This window comes from Sminthopsis crassicaudata, chromosome 1, assembly GCF_048593235.1.
Source record: "Sminthopsis crassicaudata isolate SCR6 chromosome 1, ASM4859323v1, whole genome shotgun sequence".
In the NCBI taxonomy this organism is placed as follows: Eukaryota; Metazoa; Chordata; class Mammalia; order Dasyuromorphia; family Dasyuridae; genus Sminthopsis; species Sminthopsis crassicaudata.
This window is the reverse complement of record NC_133617.1, coordinates 705710790-705724474: the sequence shown is the minus strand read 5'-3', so window position 1 is coordinate 705724474 and position 13685 is coordinate 705710790. Positions and strand designations below refer to the sequence as shown.

Genomic DNA, 13685 nt, shown 5'->3' with positions numbered 1-13685 from the left:
TATCAACATACTTATCGTGCTGCACAATATTTGGCTTTCTAGTTAATATGAAGTCTACAGGGATCTTTCTGGTTTAATGGTCACTATTTCTATTTAAATTTGACATCATTAAGTTGGGCCTTGTGAGATTAAGCAACAGCCAGCTGAGACTTGAACCCAGGGCCAGCTCTATCCCCTAGGCTATGCTGCCCAGGCTATGAGTGTTACCTGCAGTAGACATTTCATGAAAGTTTATCAAATTGAATGAAGAAACTGAGACTGAGACAAAGTGATTTGTTTCGAGTTCCAAGGCTGGTGAGTCACAGAACCACATCTCCAGGTGAACTCGCCTGAAGACAAATCCACTGCTATTTTGTCTCTACTTTTCTGCTCATGATGTCTATAAGCTTCTAGGGACCAAAAAGCCAGTACAGACATGGCATTAAAAGGCAGCACAATCACTAGCAAAGCTTGTATTAGTTGGAAGGAAGGATGTTCTATTATTATTTGATCCTGAAGAAATCTCTGCCAATTATGATCAAGGCTTGAACTCAGGTCTTCCTGACTTCAGACCCAGCCCTTCATCCTGTATTGGTTAGCTGCCAAGAAAAGGACATAAAATTTAGCATGGCATCCTTGGGATTGGAAGTATATATTTTATATATTGTGTATATGTCTCAGCTTTGCATGATTGATTGAAGCAACTTATACCCTCAACCTTATTTTTTTTTAAACTTAATAGTATTTTATTTTTTCCAATTACATGTATAATTTTCAACATTCATTTTTGTAAGATTTTGAGTTCCATTTTTTTCTTCCTTCCTCCTTTACCTCCCCCCTTCCCAAGATAGCAAGCAATCTGATATAGATTACACATGTATAATCATTTTAAAATATTTTCATATGAATCATGTTGTGAAAGAAAAATCAGAATAAAAGGGGAAAAACATGAGAAAAAAGAAAAGAAAAAAACCATGAAAATAGTATGCTTTAATCTATATTCGGTCTCCATAGATTTATCCCAATAGACTTACCCTTGTAACAATTCTGGAGAAACTATTTAAGAAAGTATTCAGCAAGGAGACTTAACAGCACTAGAATAAAATGAAAAATTTTATAAAATAGGCAGTTCTCCTTTTTTTGAGTTTGAATTCCAGAGCTTTGCTCATTTGAGATTGCCTTAAAAAAAAAAAGCAGGAAAAAGCAAAAAGCACTTATTCTATCATTGACAAGCTGCATTAACTTGGCTAAGTCACTCCCCTTAGAGCCCCAACTATACACAGAAAGAAGTTGTATTAGATGATTCTAATATCTCTTCTCATTCTAAATCTGGCCATTTAGGGTGACTTCTTCCTTATGGAGTGGTAGAAATTAATGGTGTACCTCCTCTATCCCTAAACCAGCCAACTTCAAAAAATACTTTCCTCCCCCTATAGTGCTAACTCTTGTTACTAGGCAACCTATTACTAAATTCAGAACAACTGATGTTTCAAAAGCTGTTTCTGATACTAAAAATGATTTGGGGCAAGTTATTCACCTATAAAACAGGATATGGCTATCTGTTCTTCCTCCTCCTTAGGGTTTTAGTGAAGATCAAATTATGTGGAGTTCTTTCAAGTCAATGCCATTTAGTGATCAATTGAACTGAAAACTGGCCTTTTTTTTTTTTTTAGCCTGGAAAAGACTCAGGAGAGAATATGTTAATGAGGTGATTCAGGCTAATTCCTATAGCCTAGTGATGGAACGAGCCATCTTCGTACAGAGAGGACTATGGGGACTGAATGTGGTTCACAACAGAGTATTTTCATCTTTTTTTTGTCATTTGCTTGATTGTTTTTTTCTTTCTCATTTTTCCCCCTTTTGATCTGTGCATGATAAACATAGAACTATGTTTAGAAGAATTGCACATATTTAATCTATGTTGGATTACTTGCTGTCTAGGGGAAGGGGGGGAGCTAAAGAGGAAGGGAGAAAAATTTGGAAAACAAGGTTTCTCAAGGTTAAATGCTGAAAACTATCTTTGCATGTACTTTGAAAAATAAAAAGCTATTATTAAAAAGAATATGTTAGCAGTCTTCAAATATTTGAAGGGTTGTCATTTCGAAAAGAGATTGGACTCCTGGGAGAAGAATTTGGAACACAAGGTTTCACAAGGGTGAATGTTGAAAACTATCTGCATGTATTTTGAAAAATAAAAAGTTATTATTAAAAAGAGAGAATATGTTAGCAGTCTTCAAATATTTGAAGGGCTGTCATTTCAAAAAGAGATTGGACTCTTGGGAGAAAAATTTGGAACACAAGGGTGAATGTCAAAAACTATCTTTGCATGTATTTTGGAAAATAAAAAGCTAGTAAGAAGAGAGAATACATTAGCAGTCTTCAAATATTTGAAGAAGATTGGATTCTTTTGGGTTGGCCAGAGGGAAGAACTAGATGCCTGGAAGCAGATTTAGCTTTGTGTTATGGAAAAATGGATCTGAAATGTAAGTTTGGAAGGGACCTTAGAAGTCCATGCAGTCCAAACTCCTGAACTTAACCAGAGGAAATAGATCCAGATTGTTAACAGATTGGAGGCCAAGTCCTCTTGGACTACTCCTTTCCACTTCCTAATAACCAGAATGATGGCAGAGTGAAACCAGAAACCTTTTCTCCCTGAAATCTTTAAGCAAAGGCTAAAAAACCACCTGCTTTGTGCATTGGAGAGGAGGGATTTGTGCTTCTCTAATGGCCTGGACCAAGGGACCTCTGGAGCCCTTCTCGTTTAGAGATTCTGGGAGGTAAGATTAGCACTTTGTAAATCATAGGACTGAGGGAATTAATTGTGTGTTCTTAAATTTTTTCCACTTCCACCGGCCTTTCCACCTGAGAAATTTTTACATGACCTTAGATATATAAAATAGATATGCAAATCCAACATTTAACGATAATAAATCATAATTTTGGGACCATTGAATTCAGTCCCTATGGAGTCACAGTCCCCACAATTAAGAAGCTTTGATCTAGTCCCTCATTTAAAACAGTGATTGAGGTTTTGTTTCTACCTCACTAATTGCATTGGCAATCCCTTTTCCCACCTCCTAGAAAATCATCACAATGAATTTCAAAGTTTTTCAATTTTCTTTTTAAACATGGACGGCACTTAGGATGAAAAATGCTATCTTCTTTCAGAAAAAGACCTTATGGATTCAATGCAGAACGAAGCATGCTTTTTAATTTTCCTTGGGGGGTTTTTGGGTCTGTTTTCTTTCAAAATATGACTTCTATAAAAGTAAATTTTGCATGACTGCATATGTGTAATCTATATCAAATTGCTTGCTTTCTCAATGAGGAGGAATGGGAAGGAGAGAGGAAGAGGGTTTGGATCTCAACGTTTTAAAAGATCAATGTCAAAAAAACTTTACGTGTAGTTGGGGAAATTTAAAAAAAATTAAATGAATTGGTATAAAGTAAAAAGGCAGATTAAAGCTGCTTTCAGAGTCCATCCGCTTTTTCTCTCTGAGTGGACAGAATTTTTCATTATGAGTACTGCAAAATTGTGTGGCAACAAATTTTAAAGAGGAAAAGCTTCAGCAACATGCTGAAAAAAGTCTTGACATCTTACACGGCATGAGTTCCACACTAACAGTCCCCAATCTGGGCAAAAAGGACACAAGCCAAAAACTCGTCTTAACTATCAGTGTTTCCTGATTATCCTACACAGAGCTTGTGTTGGTTACGTTTTCTCCCCCATTAATCCAGGACTGCTTAACTGCCTTTTCACCCAAGAATTGGCCCTGGGTATATAGATATATAATAAAGGTATCCAAAACAAATATTAATAACAAAAAACACATTTATTTTAAAACAATTCTTTAATATACACATTTATACACAATTTTATCATTAAAGAGGAAAATATTTACATACTGAGATGGATATGCTTATTTTTACATAAAGAAATAAAGGTTGGTCGAACATTGGATAACTTTTTTCTGTTGTCACCCCCACATTTAATTACTTGAACCCCATATGGGATTGCAAGAGAGTTTTGGAAGCTTTGCTGTACTAGGAGCTCCTTATGGACAGGGGTTATCTGGGCCCCTCTTTGTACTCCCAGCCCTTAGGCATACAGTAGGTGCTTAATAAATGTTGCTTGATAGGGGGTAGCTAGATGGCAGCTAGGGGGCGCAGTGGACAGAGCACCAGCCCTGAATTCAGGAGGATCCCAGTTCAAATCTGGTCTCAGACACTTCCTGGCCTCAGAAAATTGAAAAAAGATGTTGCTTGATCTTGTTATCCGTTATTGCTTATTTGCCCAACTAGTGACGCGACTCTTGGGCAGCATTTGAGGGGTAGATTTTAGGGCTCAGAAAGGTTAGGTGACTGGGCCAGGGTCACACAGCACTGTGGTAGAGGCAGCTTGAACCAGGGCTCAGGGGGCACTGCACACCCTGCCGCTTTCGGAGGGCACTTTGTGAGCGAGCTCAAAGGTTGTTGCACAAAGGCCGACTTTTTTCCAGCCCTTTGAAAAGACGCCTCTGCTCCCTCGAACTTTAAGACAGAACTTAGAGGCCAAGGCTGCCCGGTCGGGCCGGCGCACGCGCGCTCTCCCTAACGGCCTTCAACAGCTGGGCCGCACTCCCACCCCACCTCCCACCACCCCACCGGGCTCAAGGCGCACGCGCAACCCGCCTCCCTCCGAAGTTCTCCGCAGAGGTAGGCGGAGGCGGCCGTTCGGAGTGCGCACGCGCATCGCTGCCGGCTCCTCCATCTTCCGGGGGCGGGGGGGAGGCGCGAGCCAAGAGCGCGCTTCCGGCGTGGGCGGCGCAAGCGCGCTGGGTCGGGCGGGGGCCATGGCGGGGCAGGAGGATCCGGTGCAGCGGGAGATCCACCAGGACTGGGCGAATCGCGAGTACATCGAGATCATCACTAGCAGCATCAAAAAGATCGCGGACTTCCTTAACTCGTTCGGTGAGCACCTGGGAGGGGGAGTTACGACTGGGAGGAGTCGCCGAAGCGGCTGCCCCTTGCCCCCCAACCTGCACTTCCCCTAGCCACACCCCGCCCTCGCGCCGGTCCTACCCCCGTGACCTCTGACCCTGCACCCCCACCCGGGAGAGTGGGGCGCCCTTTGCCAGTCGGGCCCACCGGAGGCGGTCCCTTCCCCCCACCGCGAGCGCTTCCGGGGGAGGGAGAGAGAATCCCCCCCGGTCACTCCGGGCTGGGAAGGGGGAGGTCATTGGTGAGGCCGAGATTGACAGGCTGCCTCCGCGGCCCCCAAACCGAGAGGAGGCGACGATCCTGTGGCCTCGGGACCCCCGCGGAAGTGGACGGACCTCCGAGGGACCGGGGCTGGGGGGGGGGGGACGGGAAAGGCTCCTGGCTGCCCGGGCTGGGCTCGGAACTGATTCTCTAAGGAGCCCCCGAGAAGCGGGACACGAATGAGTCCGGGCACTTATTAAGCGCTGACTGTGTGCCAAGTCGTGGGGTCTAGGCTAGCTGGCTTGGGGAGTCAGATGCTAAGGGCCGGCGGTCCTGTGCCTCTGTTGTCTTTGCCTTTGAGACCGAGGCCTTCCGTGGTGTCTCTGACTCCAAAGTCTGCTGTTTGCCGAGAATTCACTGGGACCCGTTCAGCGGGAGGCCTGGGCCCCTGCGGGGGGGGGGGGGTGTCTTGTGGTCCATGAGGGGAGATCCGAAACTTAACTGTCAGCCTCCGGACTAAAGTGATGCCGGTGGAAGCGGAAGTGGAAATGATAGCTCCGTGTCCATGTGGAATAGGGATCCGACTGCTCTAACCGAGAGCCTACCGACCTTGCCCTCAAGGAGCTTACATTCGATTGGGAGGATACAACATAAATAGTAGTTTGATGCGGCTTCACTGAGGAAGAGGCCCCGAGTTGAAGCTGGAAGGAACTTAAAGTTTCCGAGTAAGAAATGAGGAGGGCTGCCGGCAGGAGAGTTCATTTAGGCTGAACATAAAATGAAGAGTTTGGGGAGCAGCCAGTAGTCCCGTGTACGTTATACATGGAAGGGTGGGTGATGTGAGCCAAGTCTGGGCAGGTAGGTAGGGTATTCTGTGCTAGGCGCAGGAAGTGATATTTGATCAGGGAGTAAAATGACCAGACTTATTGTTGGGGCAGCTTATGTGATTGGAAATCAGACTGAATGGAAACAATTAGAAATACTCAAGCTGACGGGTGAGAAGGGCAAGAGCTAGGGTGGCGGCCATGTGAGTGCAGGAGGAGGGAGCTGCAGTGGCCATAGAATTGGGCAACTGATGGGCCACGGGGCATAAGGCAGTGGAATAGTTTAAAAGCCAACCGTGATGATATGAGTTTTATATGTCTTCAGCAGAAATAGGAAAGGATGAAGGAGGAGTAGTTTTTGAACATATTCAATTTGTCTTATCAAAATAATATCCTGGTGGGTCTGTTAATAGTGTGCAATTGTGGAGCTGAAAAAGATTAGAACTGGCTATATAGGTTTATCATCCCAACCGAGGTCATTGAATACCTGGGAGCCTGGGAGATCACCCAGGGAGAAAATGCAGAAAGATAAGAACAGGAAGACCTACTTTTGGAGAGGTGGGAAGTGAATTGCTTATTCAGCCGAGGAGTTTGAGAAGTAGTGGGGGGTGGGGAAGGGTAGGAAAAGTGATGTCACTGAATGCCAGGGAGGAGTGTTTTTCTAAGTTAGAGGGAGTGAGTAATTGGTTAACTATGTCCAAAAATTCAAAAAGATGGAGACTGAAAAAGGACCCTGAAATTTAGCATTTTGGAGAGAAGCAATTTCAATTGAGTGGTGAGGTGAGGAATGAATGGGTGCAGAGGACGTAGCAGGACAGGGTGGTGGAGACCTGGACACAGTCATAGGCAACTGGAAAAGAGCCAGTAGTTACTGAGAGCCTGAATGGACAGGGGAGAATGATTGATAGGCTACCTTCCTGGAAGAGTTGGAAGGGGATCTGAGATGGGCAACTTCAGTGACTGGAGCTGGGGGAGGAGAGGCCGGAGGACCCCAGGGCTTTGAACCGAGTAGGGAGGTTAGGACCAGGGATGACTTTCCTCAATAAGGTAGGAGGCAAGGCCATCGGCTGAGAGATGGGATTGTGGGTATATGTATTTGGCTTAAAAGAAGGAGGTTTGGAATATATCCCTTGTGTTGAGTCAGAAGAATAAAAGGATTGCCCTTTGGTTGTGAGTCTGATTTAAGATTAGATCACATGAATTTATAGTGGAGTCAGCATCCTTAGATAGCAAGGAATTGAAAGTCTGGAGGACTGAATAATTGGTTTAGGAGAAATGAAGTAGATCAGGAGGTAGAAGGATAGGAGATTATAGTCAGAAAAGGGAATGTCAATTTAAAATCATGAAGTAAAAACAGGCAGAGATATGATATCAATACTATGCCCTAAAGAAATCAGAGGAAAAGGACCCTTGTGTGGATACAGATTAAGACTTTTTTTTTTTTAATGAAGGAAGACCATGGCCAGTGAGACAATTTATTTTGCTTGACTACATGCTTTTCTTGTGTTCTTATGGCAGAAAAGGTGGGGAGAATAGAATTTGGAACTGAAAAATAAAATTAAATTGAATTTAAAAAGAAGCACTTATAAGTGATAGTAAGCTCTTAGGTATAAACATCCTAGGGGATGGCTGAGATAAAAAGAAAATTTAGATCTTGGGATGAGGAGGCCCAGGTCATATTAATATGCATAGTGAAAATAATAGCACCTACCTGATAAGGTTGTTATGGGGATCAAATGAGATAACATTTATTAAAGTGCTTTTTATAGTGCCTGGTGTGTAGTAGGTCCTATATAAATGTTTATTGCTTCTCTTTCCCCCACCCAGTATGTCAGTTTGACCTAGGTGTGACTTACTCTCCTGAGTTTCTTTACTTTGGAGAAAGGTGAGGAATGGAGGGTAAAGACTTCATAGACCTAGAGGCAGAAGGAACTTGAAAGGCCACCTAGTCCAACCCCCACATTTTACAGATGAGGAAATCGAGGTCCAGAGAAGTTAAATGACTTGCCCACAGTCACACAGAGAGTAAGTATCTGAGGCTAGACTTGAAACCAAGGTTTTTGACTCTTAGTATGTAATGCTTTTTGTAGCTATCTCTGGTCTTGTCCTCTCTCTGTTAGACTACTTCAGGGCAGAATCTTGTCTTAGCTAAACTTTGTCCCTGTCCCACAGAAGGACACTTAAATGTTAGTTGACCGATTGGTTACCATGTTGGAAAGAAAGGAGAATTGTCAGGGTTGTCAGGTGGCCTTGGGAATGGTGCCTTTATATGTCCTGAGAAATCTAGAAGTGCATGCTGCTATAGAGAGCATTGATCTCAGAGAACCCTGCACCAAAAGTCAAAAGCTTTGGGTCCTTCTAATCCTACATTGGCCACTAAGTTGCTGTTAAGACCTCCTAAAGCACATTATATTCCCTATTGGGGCCGGTACTTCATGAGGAGTTGGAGTAAACAATTAAAAAGGTCCCTTGTTTTAATGTTCCATGATTTTTAAAATTGAAACAAATTGAACATTCCTACCCAGTAGAGCTGAGTTTAAAGCAACTTAGAAAGTTGAGTACTTTCTGACTTTTCATGTAAGTTCCTGACATCTTGGCCTTCCTGTGTTATTGGGGAACTGAAACTAATACATTTCCTCACATCATGTTTGGACTCAAAAATTTCTTCAAGGCTGAAGAACTCCCATGCTGTCCATTTGGAGGTCAGGGAGAGTGAGAGGATCATTTATTTTGTCTTAAATATGAGTATAATAGTTAATGATATTGAAAGGGAAAGATCAAAAGAACCTGATCCTTGGGATATATATACATACATTTTGAAACAAGGGGACCTAGAAGATTGTTTCTTTTAAGTTATGGTTACACACATTACTGTGCTTCCAAGCTCTCTGATAGTAAAGCATTTTGTATAAATTGAGGCCCTTTTTCTAAAATTTAATAATAACCTGACACTGCTGTTTGTCACATTTTATTCACCAGCCTTGTGTTGAAAATTAGCATCAGATGTGACATTATTTCTGCACTGATGAGTGCTCAAATCACAGCCATTTTATTCTTAGTTGAAGTGGCACACCATATTTGCTGAATTTAGAAAGAGTCTTATGTCCAATTATATCTTAAAGAAAAATATAGGCTTTTATAGTTTGTACCTAAGATTTATAGTGGAAACATGTTTTAAAAGATCCATAAATCAGTAATTGTATAAGAGAGACTCTTTGATTTCCCCCCCCTCCCGCCCCCTACTAAAAATGCTTTTGCTGTACTTGTCAGTTAAATGAATTTAACTATAAGAGTATATTTCGTTCTAATCCTTAGCCATCAAGATGGCATGACTCTGGGCCCAGTCTGTGATGAAATATGGATTTTGTGATTGGGTGTGACAGATGGTTCAGGGAAGCAGTAGGAGGCCCCATCCCTTTTGAGAAGGTGGCTGTATAATGCTTTGATGATCTAAGGAATCACTGCCCTCTCCAGAAGGAAAGCTATTAGGGTCCCTTACTTTTGAAATAGAAACCAATTTTCTAACCTAATTCTTGGCTTTCTGAGCTATGTTCTTTCTGTTCTAAGTTAAAGATAATGTGAATAAATGTCTAGTGGGTCTTAGAAATAAGACAATAATTTCTACACAGCTCTTTCTTCTGAAATAGATTTTCTGGGGGGACCATAGAACTACCAAATAATGTGATTGCAATTTATATAATGCTTTGAGATTTACAAACTGCTTTCCTCAGCAACCCTGTGGGATAGAAAAATGAAGAACTGAGCTTTAGAAAGTTTAGAGGCCTTGACTAAAGTCATACAGCTGTTAAATGTTTGGGACTTGAACTCAGGTGTTGACATCAGATCTAATACTCTTTCCACTGTCCCCCACAGGGGAAAAGTTTCTAAAGATCTAAGTATGGTAGGATCTAAATGCTCTTCACCATCTTTGAACACATTCTAGATTAACAGTGTCTTTTCTAAAATGACCATCTGAGCTCCAGGTGGGTTCTTACCAGAGCAGACCAGAGCTCTCTTGTCCTCTACACCATGCCACTGCTAACACAGCCTGAAAAGGCATTGGCATGTTGGGCTTCTGTATCATGATGCTGTTTCCTATTGAACTTGCCCTTTTCCCTTTCCAATCCAGAGCTCATTTTCCTGGACAGAAATTAGCTAAGCAGAATAAGAGTTGAGTACTTTTATCTTCTTTTTGTCATCTCTTAATATCATCCCATTTATCTGTGCTTTCTTATCCTTTCTTATGAGATTCCCTGACTTTTTATTTGTCCTCCATTATCTCCCTTTTTTATCTTGTTATTTTTTTAAATGTTCTATAGGTAGCTTTTGCATTATCTTCAATTTCTAAATGGTATCCCTCTTCCACCTAACAAGCCATTCCTTGTTAGAGGAAGTAAAAAAAGGAAGAAAAAAGAAACCCTACATCAGTTTGTTAACTTTTTTTCTTACTTCAATTTGTTTCTTTTTGCATTTTCAGAATGTAGTTCTTGAGAGCTTCCTCTCCCTCCACTGCTGACTTTCTTATGACCTAAAATTTTATAGGGAGCCTACCTCTTATTTTGCTAAGACTTTTGAAGTCTATCACTTAGAAATTCAGGGAATGGGTCAGATTTTGGCTCCATTTCTTTATGCATTCTAAAGTGAAGTGGCTCGTTTCTCATTTCTGTTTCAGCACCTAGCAGTCACCCTATTAATTGACATAAATTTAAAAAATAAATTGGGTCTTGAAATATAGAAGAAGGGGTGAAAAGAACACAGTTGAACTGTCTGGAAATTCAGATTTGTACCTTAGCTCTGCCACTAAGTGGAACTATGATTTTTTGAGAATCTTGGGTAACTCATTTCATCTTTCTGAACCTCATCTTCCTCAAAGTTATCTTTAAGGAAGATAAGAGTAGGTGGGCTAAAGTGCTTCCTGTTCTTAAAAATAATCTCTTCATTGATTTTTCCATGAATGTTGTTTTTCCGGTCCCTATAATCTAGAGTTATTTGAGATTTATCATCATGAGTTTAAAAATGTCATCTTTTCCCCTCCTGTGCTATTTCCCTGTCCTTCCTTTATCCTCAGTTGCAACCTTTAACTTGTGAGACTTCTTCTGTCTTGAATGCCCATTAACTCTCTTGTTTTTTGCCATCTTGAATAGGAATTTCAGTTGCCCCAAACTTGTTGGGGGGCATTGAACTGTGTAACTATTAAGCTCTCTCTGCCCCTAGGCTTTGCTTTAAATATGTGTTCTACCTGAAGTCTCAGTTCCTCTTCTTGTCTGGGAGGTGGGGCTGGGGACAGTTTGAGTCTTTGTGTTGTAATATTGACTTTGAGCCTTCCATATCCTTTTATTAGATATGTCCTGTCGTTCAAGGCTTGCAACACTAAATGAGAAATTGACAGCCCTGGAACGAAGAATCGAGTACATTGAAGCAAGGGTGAGCCTGGCCAGATCTTTTCTTGAGAGGGGGCAGAGATGCCCAAGGGAAAAGCTTGTTTGGGAGTTCTGCATGAGGGGGACTAGATCTTCCCAAATCCTCGTAAACTGAGTTGTGTCTATTTTTCTTTGACAGGTAACAAAGGGAGAGACCCTTACCTAGACCAATGCAATATACCTGCTGGACAGTCGCCTTGGAGAACACTAGCCTGTGTGGGAGAGGCGCCAGCAGACTCCAGCTCCTTCCTGACTCCTTACTGAGTGCCAGGGCTTGTTCTTGCTTTTCTGTTTTTAAAAATGTGGCCTTTGGGCTCTACCATTTGCATCTGTGGGTGTGTGGAGTGGGGGAGAAGTCCAGGGGGAACTCTCAGAAAAACAACATTGGGCATTTTACTTAAGTGACTTTTTTTTACTTGGAGATATTTGTCAAAATGGCTGAAAAGCTGGAAGTTTGGGACCCTCTTTAAGATGTCCTTTTCCACCTCATCTTCAGTCCCTGTCCCCTACAGCTTCCCAGGTGAGAGATGGCCGAACAGCATTTCCACCAGACCCACACTGTCGGTTTGAGAAGGGCTCCGTGTTCACTGCCCATCGTTAGTGGGGGTGCTGAACTCCATGCTGAGGGGGAGCAGTGTCGAGGTTGTCCAGGCTGATGCCCTCTGCCAGGGCGCATGAGCTGCCATAGAATGTCTTTACTAATCCGCCAGGTTTTCTGTCCTTTTAAAGGAGATGGGGCTAGGCTCTCACATGGCTGGAGGGGCCATTTTCAAAGTAGTTTTCTTTTTTGTCATGTGAGGTGTCTCTGCCTGTCATGTTTTCCCAATAAACTTCTCAACTTTATCTGATTGATGTGATTGAACAGATGAAGATGGAAGTAGATCCAGTGTCGCTGCCCCCTCCCCCCCTCAGAAGAGGCTTCTCTGGGTGGAGCTGGAATTTGGAGTCTCAGGAAATGGGTTCAAATCCTCTCTGACACTTGCTTATTACTGACCTATGGCAAGTCACCTACACCCTGATTTTCCAAATGTCAGGCTTTGAATTTGATATGACCCCTGAAGTTCTTTCCAAATCTAAATGGTCATTGGACCCAAGAGGTCATGCCAGGCTGTAGCAGTGCTATTTCCTGAAGAAAGGCCCTCCTCTGATCTGAGACCTTGTGAGATCTTTTTATTAAACTTGGAAATAAGTCTAGTTCAGGGGATAGAACTTGCAAATATTTTGTTTTGTTGTTGCTGTTATTTTCAAAGAAACAGCTTCGTCTCCCAGCTAGGAAGTCCTGACATGTTTTAGTCATGTGATCTTGAGAAAGCCCTAAATTACCGATTTCCTCATTTGGGAGTTTTCTGGACCAGTGAAATCACCAGGCCAAGCCTCTCTTCCCAAATACTGTTTAATTGTTACTAGAGCAAAAAATGCACTTTACAGTAATTTTGCTTTCTTATTCCTATTCCCTATGACCTTAGGAATTAGGGTGTGAGTGTCTAGTGCCAGTAGTTCTAGGGGCTAATGAGTAATGCTGTAGCTAAGTCTCTCTAGCAGGACAAGTACTTCACATATTCATGACTACCTATTTCAATTTCCTATTGCCAGTATTTTACTTATAAACACATAAAAGACTTTAAATTTGTTTCCAGGGAACCACTGAGTGGTCTGCTGTGCTAATGGTAACTCATTGAATATAAACAGAGCAACCTGCTCTGTTTTCTCATTCCCTAAGGTTCTACTCATTTTTCCTAGAATTTTTCAAAGTAAAATATCCTGCCTGGGCCACCATTTACTCCCAATGCTCGTCTTTCACAGCTTCTTGGGAACAGGGACTTTATTCGAATTTGTATCCTCATGGCATAGCTTGGTGTCTGGCACATGGTAAATACCATGGTAAAGGCCTTTTCATTTATTCAAGTGACCTAAGACATAACTTGCTATTATGCCTGTACCTATCTTTATTATTTGGGCAACTCAGTGGTGAAGAGGATAGAATATCCACCTTGGAGTCCAGAGGACATGAATTCAAGTCTGATCTCAGACACTATCTGTGACCCTTGGCAAGTCACTTCACACTGTTTACCTCAGTTTTCTCATCTGAAAAATAAGCTGGAGAAGGAAACAGCAAATCATTCGAGTTTGGGACAGGTTTAAAACAACTCCAAGTTTTCAAGGTTTAGGAGTTTGCCCTTAATAGACCTTTGCATGTTCTGTTTCTGCTGCTCAGTTAGTTTCACTTGTTGGCAGTCCTGGTCATAGGGCTTTTTGAAGGTCTCATTACAATTTTTAATTC

The 13685-nt window shown here is 42.1% G+C and overlaps 1 protein-coding gene across 1 annotated transcript; it reads left to right on the top strand.

The window, feature by feature from the left end:
• Positions 1–4756: 4756 nt before the first annotated feature.
• On the top strand, positions 4757–12247 carry BRK1 (BRICK1 subunit of SCAR/WAVE actin nucleating complex). The gene is made up of 3 exons (XM_074283945.1): positions 4757–4929; positions 11326–11408; positions 11544–12247. Exons 1-3 carry the CDS (start codon positions 4812–4814, stop codon positions 11568–11570), a joined length of 228 nt encoding a protein of 75 aa, XP_074140046.1. The 5' UTR covers positions 4757–4811; the 3' UTR covers positions 11571–12247.
• The last annotated feature ends 1438 nt before the right edge of the window (positions 12248–13685 follow it).